The sequence below is a fragment of the Aphelocoma coerulescens genome, chromosome 2 (genome assembly GCF_041296385.1).
Source record: "Aphelocoma coerulescens isolate FSJ_1873_10779 chromosome 2, UR_Acoe_1.0, whole genome shotgun sequence".
Lineage (NCBI taxonomy): Eukaryota > Metazoa > Chordata > Aves > Passeriformes > Corvidae > Aphelocoma > Aphelocoma coerulescens.
The window spans coordinates 106,030,139-106,053,751 of record NC_091015.1 but is presented as its reverse complement, the minus strand read 5'-3'; the positions used below and the strand labels follow the sequence as shown (position 1 = coordinate 106,053,751).

The 23,613-nt window shown below is 44.6% G+C and overlaps 1 protein-coding gene across 5 annotated transcripts in view; it reads left to right on the top strand.

The window, feature by feature from the left end:
- The first annotated feature begins 3,992 nt into the window (after positions 1-3,992).
- The window catches only part of CARMIL1 (capping protein regulator and myosin 1 linker 1), a 194,445-nt gene continuing 174,824 nt past the window's right edge, over positions 3,993-23,613 (top strand). For all 5 annotated transcript variants that reach the window (XM_069004292.1, XM_069004290.1, XM_069004289.1 and 2 more), the window contains exons 1-2: positions 3,993-4,399; positions 8,247-8,344. In XM_069004292.1, the coding sequence (XP_068860393.1) occupies positions 4,360-4,399; positions 8,247-8,344 (138 nt within the window). In that variant the 5' untranslated portion in view covers positions 3,993-4,359. The remainder of the gene's footprint in view (positions 4,400-8,246; positions 8,345-23,613) is intronic.

Sequence of the window (23,613 nt, the reverse complement as noted above, 5' to 3'; positions counted from 1 at the left end):
GGACATTTCCCCTTTCTGTGTCGATGTCTTGCTGATCAATGTCTTCTGAAGCTCCTAGTTCCTCCCAGCGCTGCTACTGTCAGTTAAATACAAGCTCTGGATCATCAGCTGCAACGTCCCCTGCAGCCATCTAACCCACACACGATCCAGCCCACTACTCTCATCAGCATTTCTGTCATGCCAGGAACTACAACAACCTGAGCAGCCTTCAGAAGAAAAGTATCTTCAACAAAACCCCACAGATCCCATTTCTTTGGCAGGCAGATCAATTATCCTTTGAAAGACTTTAAAAATTACTCCAAAGATCTTCTGCTCTGGCAGAAGACAAGGTAGCCTCTTTCCATTCTCCGTGTGCCTGCTGCACCTGTGATATGCAACGTTGCACTGCTACTGCACTGCTACGACTACCTTAAAGGAGATGGTGCTGAGGTGGGAGCCAGTCTCTTCTACCATGCCTACAGTGAGAGGACTGAAGGAAATGGTCTTAAGCTGAGACAGGGGAGATTCAGATTAGTTACTGGAAAAAAATATTTCATTGTTAAGGTGGTCAGACTTCAGAATAGGCTGGCCAGGGACATGGTGGAGTCACCATCCCTGGAGGTGTTTAAGAAGCATCTGGATCTGGTGCTGGGTGGTTTAGTGGTTTACAGGTTTCAGTGCTGGGCTGACAGGTGGCCTTGATGATCCTAAAGGTCTCTTCCTACCTTGATGATATGATTCTACTGGAGTGTGATCCTAACTAGGGCACCAACATTGTGATCATTTGCATCAGTGCCACTAAAGTGAGGTTATGAGGCCCTGCAAACATAGCCAGGACTGCTTGGGAGCAGCCAGGGCATGAAGTGCACCTGAGAGTTAGGGGAATGCCACTGAGATCAGACAGGAAACCCGTCTGCATCTGCTTCTGTTGTTGCAGTTTAAATTGGGCACATCTGTTCTCCTCAGCTGTGCTGATGTGCCTCTACTGGTGGGCAAGGAAGGATAAAACACAATTAAAATTCAGTTACTGAAATGACAAAAATTCCCTTTCTGCTCCCTTTCACTAATTCAGGTTACAAGACAGTAAAACAATTTCTCACACTGGCACACCATGGAAAGTGGTAAACAGCCACAAGTGGATATGGATGACTTGCTGTAGGGGGCTGAACTTCTTCAAGCATCCTTGCCACTGGGAAAGATGCCAGTGACAACTGCATCTCTGCTGAACTGACTGGTGGAGAGTAAGGGTCAACAGGAAAGGATGAAAATCACACCTTCTTACAAAGCCAGAAAACTCTCCATGGTGAGACTTTGCCTGTAAGCTGCGGAGAAGAGTCTCTGGAGACTCTGGGCATTGATTGTTTGGGACCTCTGAGATGGTGGTCCAGTCCTCTCTGCACTGGGAGGTGGACCCTTGGGATTAGAAATGCCTTTATTTTCACAGGCCAGACCGACACCGAGATAGTGCCAGCACCTAAGCATAACTGTAGCTGGAGAGCAGGAGCAGCAGCCTGCCTGGGCAATCATGTTCTACCTCCTGTCTAGGGAACAAGGAATGGGAAACTAGCATTTTGCTGATTGAACCTAGTCGTGGAAGCACTAACCCACCTGAGTTTAGTTTGTACCTTCCCTACCTTGAACCAGGTCCAATCTTCTAAGCACCAAAGCAGGAATTACATAGCAGCCTTGGCACTGCTACTTCATTAGCCTGTAGTGCTGCTAATTAAAAAACACAAACCGAAACAAAAAAAGCCCTGCCATCATTCGTTCTTCTTTTCTTTTTTTCTTTACACAACCTGGGCTCACCGTATTTGTCAGCTCATGGTAGGAAACTGGGGTGGAGCAGGTGCTAGCAGTATTCCAGCAGAATGCTACAGGCAGGCAGGCATGGAAGCAGCTCATCATTTTTGCAGCTGATGCATGCTGAAACTCCTGTGGATGTCAGGCAGCAGCCAAAGAGGCAAGGTCCATGCTTCAAATACTGTGTCAGAAGCAAGCCAGTGGTGTAGTAGCATGAGAAACTGTCATGCTTAAGAGATCATAGATCCAAAAGATATATTTTTTGTAGAGCAGGCAAATAGTGATGGAATAAAAGTTATCTTTCCAGAAGTCTTAGCTGAAGACAGAGAATTAGGCTCAATACCAAGGTATGAAATTACATGGCCTTTCCAATGCAGACTTGATTGTCTAACTTTTCCCTCCTGGATATTAGAAAATATATTAAATTCTCTCTTTTTTTTTTTTTTGTTTCCTGCCAAAGCGAACAATCCAGGCCCATGTTCATTGGTGGAAGTAAGCCTATGTGTACCAAGTGAGCAAGAAATGCAGTTCTCTGCTGAGCCACGAGGAAAAATTGGCAGAAAGGAAAGGAAGAAGTCAGCAGGTATTCTGCATCCCTCATAAAAAGATGCAGCTACCATAAGGAAAAGAGAGGAGAAAGCAATACAGTGCATTTTATTGAGAGATTCATATCCAGATAGGATTGATTCACACCACTGTATATTAAAAGCACACAACTTGCTTTATTCTTTTACTAATATATTCACTTTTTGCTTATTTTCTTTAAAGGATGTGTTTATTCTTTACATGTAAACAGCAAACTGTGAAGAGTGCTAATCGTATCCATCTCGGTAGTAATGTTATCCGTGTTGGTAAAATCATCTCTGACATAATTTAGAGAGCTGGTTGGTGCCAAGAGAAAACATGATACATTTATTTGACAAGTGACACCAATTTCAAAGTGGTCATGTTTCTTCTGAAGACCACGGTATGCAGTAGTCTGTGACACCCAGGGGTGCAGCAGTGTGGTACTGTACTAGCAAAATAACTTACTGGATTCACATTGCTGCTCTCACTTAATGCATTTCAGACTTCTTAATTAGACATAAATGACTTTGATCTCCCAGATCCACCACGCACTTGTAGAGTGCTTGAAACATGAGGTTTATGCAGTAATCCACCCTTTTAGGATGGAGGGTGACCAATCACAGTCCTGCTGCAGTGAAAATGATCCTTTCACTGAAACCAGGCATCACTACCAGAGGCAAGCCGAAGAATTTCCAGGGCTGCCGAGCCTCTTCCTTTGCTCTCATCCAATAAGCATCGTTCTGTGCTTGTATTTATGGGTGTAATTAGGCAGCTCGCGTGCTGTGTTTCTATAATGTGGCTGTTACCACATGACAAAAATCCTCAATGGCAAAGTGCAACAAGCAAAATGCTGCAACTTGTGGATTTTAATTTGGTCCTGAGAAAGGAGGCATGTTTGGCTCCCTTCAGTGTAGCACAGGCTCAGCAATAGCGAGGCTCCCTGCACAAGGAGTTTGCTAAGCCGTCTCTAGCCATGGCGTTATCTCACAACAGGTGCCGAGGCAGCCGCCATCCCCATGGAGATAAGGTGACGGAGCGAGGGAGAGGCAGATGAGTTCTGGATAAAAGGTTAGCCTCTTCCAGGTCTCGAAGTGATCCAGCTTTTCTGGGAAGGAACTGGGCAATCCCTTTCCCCGGCGGCGAGGACTGACCTGACGATGACAACCACCCCCTTCGTACCATACACCCATTTTAACGAACCCAGAGGAGAATTCCCGCGGGGTAAAGCCTGAGGGTGCAGCGGCGGAAGGCACGGTCTGTTGGGAAGGGCCGGGGCTGCTGCCGCCTGAGGTGGTACCTCGGTGGCGGGGGCCGGGCCAGGCCGGTGTAGCCGCGTTGCCCGCGGCTGCCGGCAGATGGCCCCCGCCGCAGCGCCGATCGGCGGGAGCGGGCGAAGGAGGGGCCGGCGTCACCGCGCTAAATCTCTGAGCCCGCTACCCTCCTCCTCCTCCCTCGCCGCGATGGCTTCCTAAGGGCGATGCTCCCGGCCGCGGCCACCACCAGCTCCCGCTCTGTAGCCGGGTGCTCGGTGGGCGCGGGCGGCTCCCGGCGGCTCCTGCGCGGTTCGGGGGCCGGGCCGGGGCGCGGGCGCCAGCCCTCCGGGGCGGGGGCAGCCGCCGCCTCCCGCCGGTGCCGGGCGGGGGAGCCGGGCGGCGCGCAGGCGGGAAGAGGGGAGCCGGTGCGGGGACCGCCGTGAGCCCGGAGCGCCGCGCCTGACGGCCGCCTGCGGGCCATCCATCCCTCCCTGGAAATGCCCCTCCTGGCCGCGCCGGCAGCCGGGGGCGGCATGTAGCGCGGGAGGAGCGGGCTCCGCGGGGGCGGGAGAAGCCCCTTCCCTCCGCCCGCGCTCGCAGCCGCACGCACACCCCGCGCTCCGCAGCGAGGCTCACGGCCGGCCCTCCTCCTCCTCCCCCGCCCGCTGGGTGCATGCCCGCCTCGCCCGGCGCAGGGACGGCGCGCCGCTGAAGCAGCCCCGCCGCCGGGCACCGTCGGGCGCCGGGCAGCGCCGCCGCCATGGCCGAGGAGAGCTCCGACGTCCCCAAAGAGTTGATCGGTAAGGGACGGGGGATGGGGGATGCGGGGTCCCGGGGGAAGGTGCTGCGGGGGCAAGTTTGGAGGCCGCCGTGCGCGGCCGCGGGATGCAGCGCTGGCGGGGGTGGGGGGAATCCGGGGGTGGGTCTGTGGAGCCGGGCAAGCGCCGCGGGGGCTGGCCGGGGGAGCCCGGGGGGCTCCGCGCGGGGCTGGAGGGACTCGGAGGAGCCGGCGGGGGGCAGCGAGGCCGCGCTGCTGCGTGCGGGGAATGGGCGGGCAGGGGCTGCGGGGCTGCGGCGGGCAGCGGGGAGGCGGCCGCGGGCAGGGACTGAGCCCTCGGGAGCCGCGGCGGGGACAATGTGTATCCTCTCTCCGGAGGGGTCTGTCCGGCGGTGCCTGCAGGCTGCGAGCGCGGGCAGACGCGCGGTGAAGCTGCCCCAGCCCCCCGCGCCTCCCGCACCGCCGCCCGCCCGGGGCACGTCCTCGGAGCGCCTCAGCCTGGCGGCACGGGCTGCGGCTCCGCTCGGTGCTTTTTTATTTATCCCCCCGGGTTTTGCGCAGTTTAAGACTTCGTTTTCCTCTGTATGTAGGAGGGAGTGGGGGTATTTGTAATTAAAGTTTTATGGCCCCATGCACACGAGCCCCCGTCCTGCATGGTATACGCTTAGAAAGTCACAGGTGATGGCGAGGACTCTGAAAATGCTGTCACCGCTTTTGGGGAGTTTCCAATAAATGGATCGCTAACGTAGCGTGTGTGTAAGCAGTGTCATTTGGGGATAACAGGTTTGATGCTCCAGGCCCTCAGCTACCTTGTTCAGGCCGAATTTCCGTTGGTTTTGCCTGTTGAAGAGCTATGTAAAGATCTTACCAGCATTAGAATAATTTAGTGTTGTCGTAATGACAGATGGAAAGAGAAATTTGTCAGGCAACAAGGTACATGTTGCGTTGAATACAATCCTTCAGACCTTACCTAGGTAATTTACATTGTTGCGTTTCCTTCAGTTTCATCAGTCAGCAACTGGTTTTAGCATTTTATAAAATATTGGTAAAATCTGGGAGGACATTTGCAGCTGATGCAGATTTTTTTTTTCTGTAGCGTCAAAATAGCTCTGTTTTGCAGTCCTTTAGGTCTCCAAACCATGTGGTTTACAGAGAGACTGTAGTCTATAGCTTACTGCTAAGAAGTGATGAGCTGGGAAGTGTTCTAGGAGTAGCTATGGTCAAAACCATTGAGTTTTTATGTTTTAAAGTGGCCAGGCATGTCTGAGGTGCTAATACACAGTATTTCTTACTCACCGTGGGTCTGCACTCTGGTGTCATAGGTGAGGTGTGGTGGCATATTACAGGGAAGAATAAGGTGGGCATCTTCACACATTTCCTCCTCTGGTGGCTTTGAACAATCTTAAGAACTACCCCCCTCCCCCCCCCCGCCCTGCACCCGCTCAGCTTGATTTGTCAAGGGCTATTCTGGGGTGTGGGGATTTGTTCAGGTAGATTGGTTTAATTTCTAGCACTATTTTGGTGTCTGCATGTTAAATTTTAACCTTTAAATAGGCTTTTTGTAATAACCATGTTTTGAGAGCAGGATGAAAAGATGTGCTTTAATGCAGAGTGATTGGAGTGTGGAGATTAAACTGGGGGTAGGAGTGTTTGAGCTGCAGGTTTTGTTCTGTAACTCACTTCCCGTGTGACCTTTGTCAGGTCTTGTAGGTCATAGTCTTCAAAGAAACCCTCTCTTACTGTTGGCTTACCTGGATCCCCTCCTCCGAGGTGTGGATGTCTGAAGCCTCCAACATTAGAAATGGATGAACACTTTAAAATGTGAACCTTAATATTATGTTTCCATCTCTTAGTCTGAAAATTTACTTTGTGAGTCCACTTGCCACCCAGTGTGAAGTGTCTTCAGTCACATGGAGAGTATTTATGAAACCTGTATCTTAGCTCTTTGAAGTAGCGTTTTTAGCCCTTTCAGGCAGATAGAGCTTTGTGAGGAGCTGACATCCTGATGATGCTTTGTGCAATCTGGGGTCCCGGGCCCCTTCTCTCCCTATGGCTTGTTGGAGTAAGAGTGCTGGAGCTGAGGGCATGCAGTCGTTCCCACTTCTGCTGTGTGGAACCTGTGGGATGGCAAAGGGAAGAGGATCTCTCCATGCAGGTGCCTCAGGAGGAAGTCCTTTGCTAGATGTAGGCACTTGGAGCTGTTTGTGGGAGAGGAGAAACCGAAAGGCAGAGGCTGCAAGTGGAGGTAAAGTAGCTAAGACAGCAGCAATGCCTTCTGCAAGGAGACAGGATTTGATGAAAAAGACTCTGTGGTCAGCTGCTTCTGGGTTCCCAGGCAGGGACAGAAAGACCAGAACTGGGCATTGCCCATGGGAGAGGAAGCCTTGGGAGAAGAGTTCACATCGGGCTGGACTTTCCCCCGGGCTCCGCTCACCTGGCTGCTCCGTGCAGCCTGGCTCCTGACCAAGCGGTTGCTGCGGGAGCCGGCCGCGCTGGCTGCCTGCCACGGGGCTGCCGCGGCTTGGGACAGGCTTCGCGCTGCGCAAGCCGCTGCTACCGAGGAGCTTTTGTTTCCTGATAGGAAAATTAAAATTCTTGGGGAAAACATGCCGATTCTGCAGAAAGAGCTCTTTCTGGTGAAGAGTGTCTACGGCCAGCCATGTTTCTGACTTGCACACCCTTCTGCCCTTCAGGCAGAACGCTGTGGCCTGGCTTAAATATCCAGGCTTAATAAATGGTGTGTTGTTTGTGCTAACGTCTTCTGACTACTGGATGAAAATTGTGCAGAAAAGCGCTATACAGAGCACTATAATTAAAAGCCTTAGGAATAGCCTATTATCTTTAATTTTTGCCTTTAAACGTAAGCGTGCCCTAGGGCAAAGTGTATGTGTCTGGAGAGGGTGGAGACTTGCCTTTTACAGATGCCAGTTGTAGGGCTGGAAATAGGTTAATGTGTTTAAAAGATTTCTTTTTCATTCCCTTTCATTGGGGGCTGGGGAGTGAAACTTAGGGAAGGTGCCAAATTGGCTCTTCTAGATGAACTCCTCTGTTTATCTCTCAATTACATCAGTGTCAGTAGTTGTATAAGCTTTCTAGACACAGTTCCCTGTATGTGTATATTCCCTTCAGGCCAGGGTGCAAATGCTCAGGGGAAAAGCTGGTTTGTGTCATGCTTGGCACAGACTGTGTATACATGTGTATGCATGTACATATTAAAACATTATGGCAACTAATGTAACTTTGGTGTTGGCACCATGAGGTGGCTACATTGTCGCTGGGATTGTGACAACAGTGTTGTGTCCATAGCATCCTCTGCATAGCTGCCAGGTGTTACTATCTGGAAGTCTGCTTGGCTTGCTTCATTACTTAAATGCACAGAGTGCAAAATGTGTGAACAGTTGCTCCTCCATTGCCTGACCCATTTAGCCTCCCTGATATTAACAAAAGGCTAAAACGTGTGCAATGCAAGGAGCTAATTTGCTTTAGCAAGCTTTTCAGGTACAAATAATAGCAGTGAGAAATTAGTTGCATTTTCCCAGAGTAGAGTTAAGCAGTGCTGTGGCACGTCTTGGGAATGCTTTTGATATGTAAGTAATACTGGAAAAAAATACCAAATTGTGTTTAGAATCCTGGCATATGACATCAATAATCCTATCATAGTAGACACAAATTATTGTGTAGATGGCATACTAGAAAGTTGTACTTGTGTTAGGTTGTCTTTAGTACTGGCTCGTGTGCATGAGACTTCCATGAGTGCAAGCAGTTGAACAACATAGCTCTGAGTCTTTCTGAAAACTTGACAGTGGCATCTGTTTCCTTCTTGTGTTGACACTGAAGGTATTTAATTAAGATATTTGCTTTTGTTTCAGAAAGTGTCAGGGATGTTATTGGGAGGAAAATCAAAATTTCCGTCAAGAAGAAAGTAAAGCTGGAAACCAAGGGAGATAAAGTGGATAACAAAATATTGGTAAGTACAATAGAATGGCTCTGATTACATATGTGAAGGAAAAGCCAGTATCTTTCCAGAAGGCACAAATTCTCCTCTGGAAGTATTCTTTAAACTTTGTGTGTGCCATAAGATACCCATGTAATTTATTTTCTTACTTTTTCTTACTTTCTTGATAGCCTACACAGGAAGTTGGTGTGCAGCTGTGCATGTGTACACACACTCGTTTATCATCACTGAGTTATTTTGGAGAGTTTAGCATATTGTGTTGTGGACTGATGATAAAGCAAGCTATTACCAGAACCTGTTCTAAAATATTTTACTGCCTTTGCTGGTTAGGTTTCCTGTTTACGTCCATAAGAATTTTAAGTGGCCAAGAAATGCAAAATGAAGTGCGTAGAATTAATTTTGAGAATCTGAAGCTGGTATGCGGTGAAGAGCAACAGTAAAACTGTTGGGCTTTTTGAACTCAAGTGACTATTTGTATTTTTTAGTATTCTCTGTTAAGTCATATATCTACATTTTAAGAGAAATGCTTAATGTGTGGGACTCTAAATTGTCATTCTTACAACTGTAGTGGAGGAAAGCATCAAATTAATCTCACTTAAGAATGCTTTCCTGTTTTCTCAAGAATAGTTTTGCTGGCCTCTCTTGATAGGAAGAAAACAGTGGTAATGAGCTGCTACGTTTGCACGCTATCTTGAATATGCAAAAAGACATGGAACTGTATTTCCTTGCTCTTTTGATCTCTCCCTATTAGGAGAACTCCTAGACTAACAAACACAAATAAGTACAATGCTGCCATAATATTTTGCAAGATATTGAGATTTGGTGTCTTGTGTTTGTGCTGTAGCACAATTTGAAAGTTTTGTTGCCAAAGCTGTTGTTACAGATAGCAGGTACATTCCCCATGCAGATGTGCTATTTTGTCTTTGAAAACCACAACTTCTTAATCACTTCTGAATTATCTTCTTAAAGTATGTGTTGCTATCCCTGGGCAGTAACACTGTAGATAATGGCTCACTTTTCTGCGAGAGCTGCTACTTAAGGAATTTGAAATATTTTCTGCTTAATATCTGCCTGTGCTATATCTAGTTCCTTGATTTACAGCTTCTGTACTGGAAATAGATTGAATATGTGAATGTTGATTGATTGTCTCTATTTATTTGAAAGCCGTGTTTATAGGGAAGGCTGACAGGTCGCACTGAAGTGGTTACACTTGATTGACTTTTTGACTTACACAGAATCATAACTATTATCAATAATGAAATATGTTGTGGAAATACTGAAATCCTGTTCTGAACTGATAGGACCAAGAGAATATCAAGCTTTGAATCATCAGTGAGGTTTCTGAGGGATGTACAACTTGGCAGTAAAATGCCTATACGTGATGATTTGGGTGTTTTTTCTCTCTTTAATCTCCTAAGGTCTCAGGTGGGGGACTTTCACTTTCCATGACTGAAGAGGTACTGAAAGGGAGAAAACCTTTCAGAGGTTCATGAGTTAGTGAGCACTTCTTGTGTGCATTCATGTTGTCTTCAGTGCACAAAGTGTTTCAGGGGAATGATTTGCTGGATATTGTCTGGTAGAAGCATTTGTTCGATGGTGCAGAAATGCGGGGGATTTATATTGGTGGGAGAAAAAACCTTTTTATTCTTAGAGAAATTGATTATTGATTCCTGGAGTTGGATTTTGTGTTTTCCTTTGCCTTAGAAGAAAACTGCCTCATGTGAAGCTTTTTTACAGTGTTTTACAATGTTTCTCTGACTGCGTGTGTAAATCTTTATGTGCGGTTGTTTGGTTTGGGGTTTTTTTTGAGTTTTGGGGTTTTTTTTGTCGTTTTGGGGTGGTTTTCTTTTTTTTTTTTTTTTTGCAGAGGTGCTGAATGTTGTCTGCTGTGGCAAAGGCCAGTAGAGACTATGGTTCACTTTGCGGATGCAAAATTCTCTGAAATGCAGAATGCTCTGGAAGAAATTACACCAGAAACACCTAAAGTTTGGTACCTCAGATTAATGGAGACTTTCTGGCCTCAGTGTGTTGGCACAGTCTCACTTCCTACCTGCGAAGTAGAGGACATACACCCCTCTCTCATCAGTAGAGTGATGCTGAAAATAAATAACCTTGCTTCAGAAGTACGTGAGTGCTAAATACGAAATGCTACAAGAAATCTGCCAGCAAAACTAAGAACTTTTGTACTCTGAGCTGGAACTTAAGAGTATTCAGTAAATAATGCATGCGGCCGCATTTTGACTGGAGCAGGTAAAACCGAGTTGCTGTGCCTTGGGTGAGCCTGTCAAACAGAATGCTCAATGAAGTGTTGGCAGCAAAAGCAGCTCAGTAATTAAAGACTCTATCCTTAAGTGAATGCACCAGAGGGCTCAAATGTGATTGCATGGGCAACCTTCATGGCAGCGCTCCTCAACTCCAGAGCTTAGTTTTGAAACATTAATCCTCTGAGTGCTGTCTCTGGAGTGCACGTGTGGCAATGGATTGTTTTGAGATTTTGGGTTGAATTTTATTAGTAGTTGGGTGTTTCCATTAGGTGCGATGCTTTGGGTCCAGCACTTAATAGGGAGAAAATACCAGTTGCTCTCATCTAGCTAACCCCAGAGCCGTTGTGAAACGTGCTCATGGCTTTAGAGGAGGTTGATCACAGAGGCTGGCACTGAGCCCTGACACCCAAATCTGTGCTTTAATTAAATGATCTCTCATCCTTCCTTCCTAGGGAAATCCAGCAAAATCAGTACCACTTTGAGAAAGGGAGATTATTTTAAACTGACTGCACTTGGCAGGTAACTATAAAAACACTTGACCTCTGGCCCTGTTGTTCACAGTGTACTCAAGGTACAGAGTACTAGAATATGGATGTAACCATCTACTTAAATCACTCTGCTATAGGAAATTCCTCTGATAATTAAGATGGAAATTAGAATCTGAGACTAAAGAAAAAACAGTGCAAAACCCCTGGTGTTGCTTGCAGTAGGGTCCCAGTATTAAACTGGTGAAGTTGGAAGATAAAGACCATGCTTGCCTTAAGATGCTTTAGGACCTCAGCTTTGGATGCCAGTGTTTGGAAATTATGTCTAGGAATTTTGATACCAACCAGATTTTTTCTGTCTGCACAAGGAGTTTGCTGTCTCAATCTGCAGTTATTTAGTTTTTCAGTTAGTCATAATGATGCAAAACTGTAAACATCATGAGCTGCTGAGCTGCCCCATGCCTGCTGGCACCAAATCTCGGGTCTGCGGGCAGCACACTGGTATCCAACCCTGAAAAGGCAATAACCAGCTTGAGCAGGCAGAAAATCTGTCCTCAGGTGATTAGGCCTAAACCCCGGTCCTGTCTGGGTACTCTGGCACTGGAGAAAGTGGGGAAACATGCAGGCATAGAGGAGACCTTGAAAGGTGACAAGCTGCCCTACAGGGCAAGGGGAACAGACATCGTGGGACTCCGCAGTGGGGCACAGTCCCACTGTGGGCCAGTCCCACTCAGCAGCTGGGGGTAGCTGAGCTCTGGTGGTCACCAGCACTGCAGTGACCCAAGGCCAGGCCAGGCAGTTGGGTCTGTGGGGTGGCCTCAGCTGCGAAAGGGACCAAGCACAGCTGTAGCTGTGGTGTTGCTCAGGCCAGAGTTGAGTGCCAGAGCTCTGAAGCAAGGTTGGGGAGTCCTGGTCAAGACTTGTTCCTACTTTTGGGGTCACGTACATGCACTGTGTTGGGTGCAGGCAGCCCAGCTCCGGCAGAGCCCTTGAAGAGGCTGCCCCAGCTGGCTCCAGGTGGCCCTCAGCCAGAGGCAGAGTACTCCTGCAGGAGGGAACCCAGCTGTGTTTGGCTTCAGTGTGATTCTCACAACAGTAGTCTTACTGGGTTATCACTCTTTTCTAATCAGTGAAGGATAGCTTTGGATTTGTGTGATTGTTTTGTTTAAACCTGGTTTCTTATGAGAACAAGGTTTAAGGCATCATGCTGAGTGCCTGCAGTGTTTTTCCTCACACTGACAACTTCTGACCTTCTCTCCAGTTTCAGTTTAAGCTGATGGGTATGAAGACGTCCCAGTTGTGATGATAACAGAGATGGCTGGGTGTGGGGGGACACAGCCAGAAAAAGAAGAGAAACTTTACACCTATTCCCTCCTCTAAGGCCTCCACCTTTTGCCACCATAAGGGATCAGGCAGAATGCCTGGTCTGTGTACTTCGGTTTGGTGTTTTTTTTGTTGTTGTGTTGGTTTTTTTTTTGTTTGTTTGCTTGCTTGGTTTTTGTTTTGTTTTGTTAAATCCAGAGGCCTCAGTTTTTATCAGATTATCACCTACAGACAAACGCTGGTAGGGACTGGGCTTCGTAGCGTTGGTGTTGGTGGTGCTGCTTTTCCCCCTCAAAATACCCAAGATATTTCTACATAATTTTGCTGATTATTTCCTGCTGCCTTTTCTTCCTCTCAGATTTATTGCAATTAGCAGCAAGCATTGAGAAGTTAAAATGTGGGCTTGAGAAGTTAAAATGTTTTCAGCAGTGGTTTCAGGACAGCCCAGAATTCAGGATTCGTCTTACTTTTTTTTCTTTACTATTAGGAAAAGAGAATATTCTTTCTCTATTTGCCTTTGAGATTAGTTTTCTTTTCCAAACTAATATTATTTTAGACATAAAATATAAGAAAATATTGCAAGTGACCATGCTCTCTATATGTTTGGTTGCATTTCTTTGCTCTATTGCTGAGTTTGTTGTGATTTTTTTGTTTTGTTTTTTTCCTGACCTTCAGGCTACAGAATAGTGTGATGTGATGTAGTGACCAAAAGCACTTTATTAGGAAATCCCATTGAGGACTCTCTGTTACACTTCTGCCCTCAGTCATTTACATTCTCTTTGTTAAAATATCACAGTGCTACTTCTGAAATTGAGACAGTTGCTTTGGCAGGTGGCTCTCCTTAAAATGTACTGTATGCACAACATAGATTCACTGGGAGCAATTCATATGTCCTTGTCACTTTCTCTGGGACATATGTTTCCATGGGCTTTTAAAACAAAAAATTGAATTGGCTCCTGTCAAAGAAGTTTATATTTGTTCTGCGCACATGGTCTGAGATTTCATCTTCTGCTTCTAAAGAGTCTCTTATAAAGACAGGAGTTCTATTTAAAAAAAAAAATCTATCTGTGTTTACTTTTAAAGGAGCAATTATGGCCATTTTGTGTGCTCTCCATGTGGTTTCTGAATAGTGCATGAACAATGTGGTTGACTACTGAAGCAACAGAGCTCCTGTGCCTGTTCAGCTATCAGGGTGGCAGTCTCCGGCTGGAGGCAGTAGTATTTTGCACTGCCAAAACTATTTTGGGATTAAAAGCTCTAGTGCTTGTTTTCCATTGCTCATCTTTTGTCTTGATCCATCCACAATATTCTGTTTGAATAGAGATGAATTTCACATCCTGCCTTAAAAAATATGCACTTCTTTTAAACCACTAAGAGCACAGGGTTGTCTAAGGTTGGTTTTACATAAAATGTGTGCAATCTCACACGTTATATCATGACAGCTGGTGTGTGATAATGATGTTAAATAGGGACATTCTTTAAAAATAATGGTGTTTCCTCTTCCCTGCCCAGAACATTGACTGTTATGACATATATCTTAAGTGTGTCTTTATGAAGATGAAAGGAGGTAGGTGTTGATGCATCCCTCATGTCAGGAAATCTAAATGAAGTGAGGTAGAGTAATCAAAAAATACTTAGATGTGAAAACGTATTTTAATATATTTACAAGGTGCCTCTTAGAAAGCAGCTGAACTGTGGCCTGTAAGATTGCTACAAAAAAACTGAAATAAAAAGAGTACTGCAGGAAAGAGAATTTATTAATTCAGTCATGCAGTTGCATTTGTTTCCACAATAGGAAACATTTTAAAAAAATACTCATGTGCAAGTTTCACTGAAATTTATGTTTATGTTATACACTGATCCATGAGGTTACTTTTAACTGGTGGGAAGATTTACAAACCTAGCATTCTGGAGTACTGTATCCAGCTCTGGGACCCCCAACATAAGAAGGACATGGACCACCTACCTGTTGCAGTGAGTCTCCCCAGGGATTCTGCCCCTCCACTCCACACTTGTGAGAACCCACCTGGAGTGCTGTGTCCAGCTCTGGGGCCCCCAGTGTGAGGACATGGACCTGCTGGAGTGAGTCCAGATGAGGCCATGAAGATGACCAGAGGGCTGGAGCATCTCTCCTATGAAGACAGGCTGAGAGAGTTGGGGTTGTTCAGCCTGGAGAAGAGAAAGCTCCAGGGAGACCCTATTGCAGCCTTCCAGTACTTAAACTGGGCTTATAAGAAAAATGAGGTAAAATTTTTTAACAGCACCTGTTGTGACAGGAAAAGGGGGAATGATTTTAAACTAAAAGAGGGTCAATTTAGACTAGATGTAAGGAAGAAATTTTTTACTATGAGGGTGGTGAGGCACTGGAACAGGTTGCCCTGAGAAGTTGTGAATGCCCCATCCCTAGAAGTGTTCAAGGCCAGGTTGGATGGGGTTTTGAGCAACCTGGTCTAGTGTAAGGTGTCTCTGCTTATTGCAGGGGTTGGATCTAGATGATCTTTAAGGTCTCTTCCAACCCAAACCATTCTATGGTTCAATGATTCAATGGTTCAATGAATTGCTGTGATAGTGCATGCAAGTGTAGAAATTCAAGATAATTTCTTGCACCTATAGTGTGTTTTTTCTATGTTTTGGGAGGACAGAAATGTAGCTTGCTTGCTCTCCCTTTCTTTTCTTTTGGGCAGCTGATACAGGCAGGGAAAGGTAAGAAAAAGGGACTCCTCTTTCAGTGCCCTGAAAGTGCCTGCTGTTGTCCTGGCTCGGGTAGTTTGCATTTTCACACTCGCCTGCAGGCACATACATCCTTGTCTGTGTTCTGGAAGGAGGAAATGTGAACACGGTCTCACTTTTAGCAGGTTCTGGTTTTCTGTACACGGAAAACCAGCTCTAACAGTTACCAGGGTAAAAAAAGTGGTGGGAGGGAGTGTGGTGGCTGGTGAACATACATGACAAGGGAGAGAGAGTTTTCAGTGAGGTAAGTCCCCAGTACCACAAGTACCTCCAGGTTAGGGTGACCAGAAAGCCTTCTCCCAGGGTGCTTGTTCTGTTATGTTAATCTATCCCAGTTTGGATTCCCCAGTTGGCTGTCGGCCTCTACCCCTTGTCACCCCCCCAGAGCTTCCCCATTGGTCCTGTTCCTTAGTCCCGCCTTTTCCCTGTCCTGGGATAAAACTGAGTTTCGGGGTCATGCTCGTGTTTGCCTCTGTAACCTTTGACAGTGTAGCAGCAATGAATGCTCCTGCCGGAACACGCTCAAGTGCCCTTCTCGACTCTTTGCTACCGACTGTAACACTGAACCCGCCCGTGCGTCTGTGGGGACACGCGGGACCCCGCAGAGCTCGGCAGGGACATTATTAAGGGAGGAATCTGCTGTGGCTCTGAATTGATCGTGGAATCTTTCCTCCTGTCAATTTCTTGTAACCCAATTAGAAAGCATTTCCTTTTTAAACTGCCACACTCTTTCCACTTCTCTTGCTGAATATATAATGTACCAAAGTGGTTTGCTAATGTGCTTTTGCTTTCAGAGGGCCTGACTCCTTGCCACCATTATTTATGAAATGGAGCCTTCCTAAGTAAGGATTTTCATTGAGATCTGTGCATAAAAGAGGCAGAAGACTGGTTATTTCATATAATTTCCCTAAAGCTGGAAGTAGAAAATGAGCATTAGGGTCAATTTCTTGTCTCAGTCACTCTTTGCCACTGATGGCTTTTTTTCCCCAAGAATGAGAAGACTTGGAGGGGAACAGAATTTGTTATTTGGGAGACATATAAATGCAAGAGCAGTGTCCATATTTGTGTGGGGTTTCTTTTTTTCTTTTTTTCCCTCTTACAGCTTGTTTTATCTGCCTGACTTACTTTAAGAAAAGACTTCTCATGCAGGGAATGTGGTCTACTTTTTAAGTAGTGTGGAGGAGGACAGAGTAAACTCGAAAAAGGCTGCAAGGGCTGCTAAGTGAAGAGTTAGTGCAGTGTACTGTGAAAAATGCTTCTTGTTGCTCAGAGTCCCTCTCTTCAACCATTTTTGTGGTGGAAAATTGGTGAATGTCACTGATTCATTTGATTGTTAGAATACTTACTTTAGCTCACCTACAATTCTGCTTCATTTTTTTTCTCATGGTGGTGGTAATTTAATTCTGTGTAAAGTAATTAAAGGCCCAGGATGCAAAATTATCCTTTAAATTTAGCTACTGCTAATGGTGCTCTGTACAGCTACCTGAGTCCCCAGGCTGATTTCTGCCTTTGGTCCTGTCTCATTTCTCCCTGTTTCTGGAATGTCTACTCTGTGTCAACTCACGAGTGATATCTTTGTCTTAGTGATAGCTTCCCTAATTTGATTATTTCAGATAACAAACTGTTAGGATGCAAAATGTAATTATAAGAGCCAGATTCTTATAACCCTACACTCCTGAAACAGACCTAACTAAATTAATTGGCCTGCTGGATGAGGGAAGAGAGAGTCTGGCTCAGGGACTTGGGATTGCAGAATAAGATCCAAATAGCTGTGGCATGTGAAATTTAAGGCCAGCAAAACAAAACTGGTTGCTTAAAGCTCAGAAAAGGAGTCATGTTGCTGGTGTTGATACAAATTAAAAGGGTTTGTGTGTCCTGTGAGGCTACTGAAAAGGTGCTCACAGGGTGGAAACTGTCAGCAAGTGAGGAGCAGCTCTTACTTGAACAGGTTACGTTTCTGGATCTTCTTTGCAAAGTGATCTTTATAAAAAAAATAAATACAAGAATTTTGGTCTGGGCTCATGGGTGTGGATATTGTGCAGCTTATCCCCTTGGCTGACGAGTAGCATTTGTATCCCTGCGTACAGTAGAAGGCCTGTGTGACAGCAGGATGGGCCTCAAGGTGTGCATGTGGAGATGGAAAATTAGAAGAGGAGATGCTGGGTCTATATTCCCCTTAAGATTTTCATCCTGCATTGTGTTTTCAAGTGGTGCTTGTTTCTATGCCTTTTAGATCGGTCGATAACTAATTTTTTCCCCTTTCCACAGCTGAAGCAGTGGTTAGCAGCGTGCTGCCCGTGAGGCAGACAGCAGTCTGTTTGGGATGTCTGGAAGCACTCTCTTAGCCAGGGCTTGGGAAGCTGAGGTCATTTGGAGCAAGCAATTTCCACTTTGTGCCTCAAAGATGCTTGCCAGAGGCATGTCTTTATGGAGTAGGCGCTTAAAGTACACATCACTTTCTTTGAACACGTCTTCAGTCCTCTGAACAGCAACCCTTCCCTTGTAGCTAAGACTTTGTCAAACTGCTGCTTTTGTAGAGCTCCATGAAATTTTGAGGATTTGAGCCAAGTTATAGGTACCTCGTTCTTGGGGCCAGGGAGCAAAACAAGAGGGTGAGATAGGTGCTGCAGAGCAGTATCTACTCAGATTTGGTTAAAGGAAGTGAATGGCTGTTGACCCCAATCTGAATTGGGAGACAGAGCACTGCTGTGTTTTTTCAGGGTCAGCCTTTGAATGAAAAGGCTTCTCCCTCTCTGCCTTGAAGGCCATTGGCAAGACTGAAACTATTCACACAGAACTATTGATAAAGGGGAAGCCTTTCAGAGGCTCATGTCTTAAACACTAGCGGCTGATGCTTAGCATGATACCTTTTATAGCCGTGTATGTGAGCCTCTACTCCAATGCAGAGCTGAGGAGCCATAGGCAGGGAGCAGTGAAGGTAGGTCAAAACAGATGTTTGGATTTTTAGTGCAGCTGGCTTTAGATGGCAATCTCTTCTTTTGGTATTTATAATGTAGCAAGTAAATACTTGAAAAAATATTAGCTTTGTTTGGTATTGGTGCTTTGATGAGTAATAATTTCTGCCACTTGGTAGGTTTATGCATATCCCAAAAGTAAATTATTTATTATTATTATCACAGCATGAAAAACAGATTTTAAATAAAACAAGAAGTTATCTTGACTATGCTAGTCTTTATATCTGCACTTGGCAAGTGGTGGAAAAGCACAGGCTTTGGCCTTTCTCTTTTCTTATATCAAGAAGGTGCTGAAATCCCTGCATTTTTGGTAAAGCATATTGGTGTATTCTGTGTACAGCTGTTGCATACACTGTGGGTATCTTTATGCTCCCTTTCTTACCTTGTATCTTCCTTTTTACTGTCCTTCCAAGTCTTCTGCTTAAAAAAGTCTCTGGAAGCTTTCCTGTGTGCAGATTGCTGTCAGGATTGGGGTTTGCTTTTTAGTCTACCTCTTCTCACTCTAGTATGCCCATTTTTCTAACAGTCCATATTCCCCCACTTCTGTTTCCTTTCCTTACAGAGATAATATAAATAGTCCCAAATTCCTCAGTATCCCTGCAAATACAGGGATGATGGACCGAACATGATGCTGCTATGCTAAAAAATATTGTAGGCTGCCATAAACTTACTCTGTATACATTTTTATCTTGTCTTGCTAGCCAAGTTCTCAGCTTCCTTGTTCTACAGTTCAATCAAAATCTATGCTAGGTCTATGTTATTTGTGTCATGGTGGCAGTTTGGTTCATGCTGGACATTATGGTACTATTTGTGTAATTTGGCTTTAGGGTCTTTCCACCTTTCCCAAAGCAGCTCCCTTTGGTTAAAAAAAAAAAAAGTAACACAACAAAAAAACCAAAAGCAAAAGAAAACAAGCAAAAACTCACCAATAAACCCCAATCCAACTGCTAGCATCTCAACAAAGTGCTGGGGAAATTATGCTTGTCCCAAGGGAGGCAAGGTAGTACGATGGACACAACTTGCTTCCATTGCTCTCTCCACGTCTCTAGGTACAGGAGTGATTGGGCTGAGAAAAGGGAGAAAGTTATAAGAAAACAAGAAAGGAACTGTAATATAACATGGCAATTTAAATGTAATTAGCTGATGTGGATAGTGCCAGAGCAGTGTAAAAGACTGTAAAATAGCTTTAAAAGGATTTCATCTGTGAATACAATGCTTTGTTACCCAAGTTTTATAGTTTTATCTTTACTTTGGGAAGACACCCTCTATGCGATTTGGCTCTGCTGATGGAATTTAACTGTATTTTTATGTAACCTGTACTATTTCCTTCACATGTGATTTCAAAGCCAGTTTTCTACCGTTTACTTGCTTAGCTACACCATGTTGGCAAACTGCAGGAGAAGCTGAATGCTGATTCCTTTGGGATTCTGTGTGGGCATGTCAGCTGAAGTTTGCAAAAGCTGCTTATCTGGAGAAGAGTGTGTGTTCAGTCTTTAGCCAAATGCCAAGAAAAACCTTCAGGAGTCACCTAATACAGCAAGGAGGACTTTATTCCCCCTTCCCCCCCCCCCCCCCCCCCCAACTGTTGCTTGGGGTTTTTTTGCCTGCACTAAGTACGGCTAAAAAGCTAAGATGGGCAGGTCTCAAGTCTTACAAGTTGCATATTCAAATTAGAAAAATCTTAGATGGTTGCAGGTTTAATGGTGACACTGAAAATAGATTGCCTTTTTGCCCTTTCATTGTTAAACTATAACCTTTTCCAGCTGACAAAGATTTCTGAAACTGAGTAAATCCTTATTGGAAACCTTGGAAATATATTTCTCAGTGTTAAATATTTTGAAAACATTTAGCCAAAAATAGAAAACCTGAAAATACTAGTTTCATGTGATTTTTCTAGTGTAATGCTACCCTTTTAAAGTATTTCCTGTAACATTATTAGATGGATCTGCTGTTGTTTATATGTGCATGAAATTGTGTGAAATTAAAATTCTGCAGGTTTTTATATGGTATTAGTTTATCACAATATAGCCTTAATGCAATTTTAGTAGGTCTTTGTTCAGCCTGAGGGCTTAAGTCCCTCCCAAGTACATTATTCTTCTATTTTATTTTTTCCATCTTTTCTCTTCTTTTTCTATTTTTATCTTCCATTGTTTATTTTAGAATATTCCTTATGTTGCGTTTCTGTTTGGAGTGTCTGTTTCCTCTCACCATAAAGATAATTGCAGACAATTCTTTGATATCAAGACTGGCATTAAGGACATATGCATATTTGAAGGAAACATTGGCAAGTCAGCTTCTGGGCCTCCCCTTTCACCTCTTAAACTGCCCCAGTCTCCCACTGCTCTCTGGGTTGTGATTTGGCTGATGTCCATGGTGCCTCTTCATTCAGCATGGAGCAGCATTAACCTTGTGTGGAAGGGGTCAGTGAATTGTGCTTGACACGGAGCACTAGGAACCAACTTCCCTCTGCCTTCCCAGGTGCTGCCTGCCTGGGAGCCAGAGCTGCCTGGTGCTTGTGCTCTCTGCCTCACAGCAAAGGCAGGGTGGTGCCTGGGAGGAGGAATGCCATCGTGTGTGTACTTTGAGATGTGCTGCAAAGAAAGCTTTGCTGTGCAGTAGCCTCTGTGTTTGAAATCCACAATGTGGCTGTTCCTTGTGCACCTTCGTGCAGGGAAGCTGGAAGGGAGCTGGAAGAGGCTGGACTGTACTGGGGGAGGAGGTGTCTCTGCTTGCACAATTCCTTCTGTAATGCTAGACCTCTCACTTGCCAAATGCAGGAATCTGCATGGTGCTGCTCGGCTCCAGAGCATGATGGGAGGAAGGGATTCACTGGTTTCACTGCTTTCAGAGCACTGAAGAATTGAGAGTAAAGGAGTCTAACAGAGAGACTACTTGCTCTCACCAGCCTTTTTACCATACAGGTTCTATGAGGGGCCAGCCTCAGAAATGTTTTCCCGTGTCATCTTCACTTGCTTTTTTTTTTTTTTTTCTTTATTGGTAGTACTTCTGAAAAACCTCAGCTTGTGCTAAAGGGAATGTATAGTATGACAGAACTACCAAAAAGAAGAGGAATAACTTTCTCCACCTTCCTGCGTCACTGTTTTTGAAGTGGTAATAGCAGCTTTTCCTGGAACATAAAGAGGAAGAGCTGGCAGGGACATGAGACTCTGTCAGAAGCCTGGCAGGAATTAAACAAGCTTCCTTAGTTGTTCTTGTACTTTTGTGTTCTCTTCAAGTGTACTTTCCCTGGACCCAGCAAAAATACTGCACCAATCTCACTGGGCATTAGTTGCTGGTAAAGTAATTTGAGAACCTTTGGGCAAAGATGTTATTTTCATACCTTTATTTGTTTACTTATGCCATTGTAGTTACCTTTGAAAGAAAAGTTGTGGTTTCACAACTTTTGAATAGGTTTTATTTCTGTAGGAATACCCTTGTGGGAAATACAGCAAATGGACAGAGGATTGCACAAGTGTTTTAAAATACATGAGGGACTTGCTACAGTGCAGACATTGCTCCTCTCTCCCCCAAAACTGTTTCAAGCTGTACATTAGCCTTTGGGTTCAGTTCTCTGGCTTAACACCTGATATAATAAAGTAGGCTGAAAAAAATCCGTAAGCATATAGGGTCCAGTTGCATTTTTGCAAAGCTGAGTTGTTTGGTACAGTGTAGTTCTTGCCACTTAATATCTTGAAGGACACTGAGTAAGTTGGGTAATTGACTTTTACATTCATGGATATTGGATGACCCTCCCTTGGGGAGCAGAGAAGTTTTCATAATTGACCTTTGGATAATCTGATGGCATTGTCTAAGACAGAAAACAAAAAATACATGGTCAGGTGGAATTTGTCTTGCCACGTCATTTAAACTTCGGTGGTGAAAATCCATTAAACACCAATCTGTTATATTTTCGGCTTTCTGAATAATCCATCTGTTCACTTATGTTGAACTGTATCTACTTAAGATGTGACCAAAATCTGATTTTGGTTTCTTTGCTGTAATCTCTTGTTTAAGAGCACTCTCGGGTTGCTTTTGGACCCCACACACTTGCAAGGTGAAGAGTGGATTGGATTGCCCTGTCTGAGGATTAGTGGATCTGTTGGTGTGTGATGGAGCCAGGCCAGTTGGACAAGGCATTAGGTTAATGCTTGGGGCATTTTGGATGCATTGACATGAGGAAATTTAGTATCTGGGTTACAGTAGCCTCTGGCTGTAATACTTAGCGGATGCTACTGTAAGAAAAATATTCCTTTTCTAATTTTTTTTTTTCATTCCCCTGTAATGGAAAATCTGTCCTGAGCTGATTTTAGCATTACATGGAGGTTAAGATTCATAGTGGTTTGCAGTTATCACTATGTCACTGAGTGATAAGGTTGCTTTCAAGCATCTGTAATGGAAATATTGATGTTTTCCATTCCTGTAGGTAGAGTTCATGTGTAAAATAAGTGTTGAGCTTTTATGTGTGCATAGTAACCACCCCTCCCAGGAATGTATACCAATGCCTATAATGTTGCACAAGTTGATGTGTTAGATCAGTCTGTGATGTAAAGAGCCACTTTGTTATATATTGCCTAATATATCACACACAGATTATATAAATTTCAAAGATTGTAATGTTATACTCTTATTTTAAGGTTAGTAGAGTAATTGAAACAAGAGGCAATAAAATCAGATCTTGTGAGCCCAGCATGCTGCCTCTGGCATGAAGATGGTGTTCGGTTGCTAAATGTGTTTTTCCCCAGACAGGGAGTGCATCTGCAGATTCTGCAAGGCCCATTTGTTTCAGCCTGAGCACAGTCCTCTGTTGACACTTGCTGTGAAATACCATAGCTTGGTACACTCTCTGTGCTGCTGAGTTCTTGTAGCTTTATCTTCTTTGTTTATTCATTATTAAACGCTTGCTTTCTGCTTGACAAGTGCTATAAAATCCCTTTCACTGTGGCTGAACCCAAGCACCTCTGCTGAGAGTCTAGAAGGGTTATCAGGTTTTTTTTAATGCAAATATATGCATTCTTACTTTCTGCTGAAGTGCTCTTCAGACCAGGCTCCTTAACAGGCTGGTAGATACTCCCTGTCCTGTTCTTTAAGCCATGTAGTCATGAAAAAATAAATGCTAGATTTTTCCAGGTTCCTACTGGAAACAGAAACAAGAGTATCTCATGTGCTGGAAAAGTGTTTCTAGAGGTCTGATAGTATATTTGATCTACATGAAAATTAATGTTCATACTATGTAGCTTGTGTGTTGTTACAGTCTTCTGTATTGATGTAGCTGGTATGCAGACTCCATTAAGAACACAGGGCATAAAACAGAAAGGTGTGCTTTTCTAACATGGGCCACAGGAGTTCTAGATTCTGAAGTTTTGTTTTTAAATTAACTGAGTGTAGATGTGCAGCGTTGAAGTTTTTTGGCTTAAGTTTTATGATTATTTGAGAACAACAGACAAATCAGGGCTTTGGATTTCCTTCGTAAGCTGTATCTTGTGTCAGCACTGCTTTATCTTTCA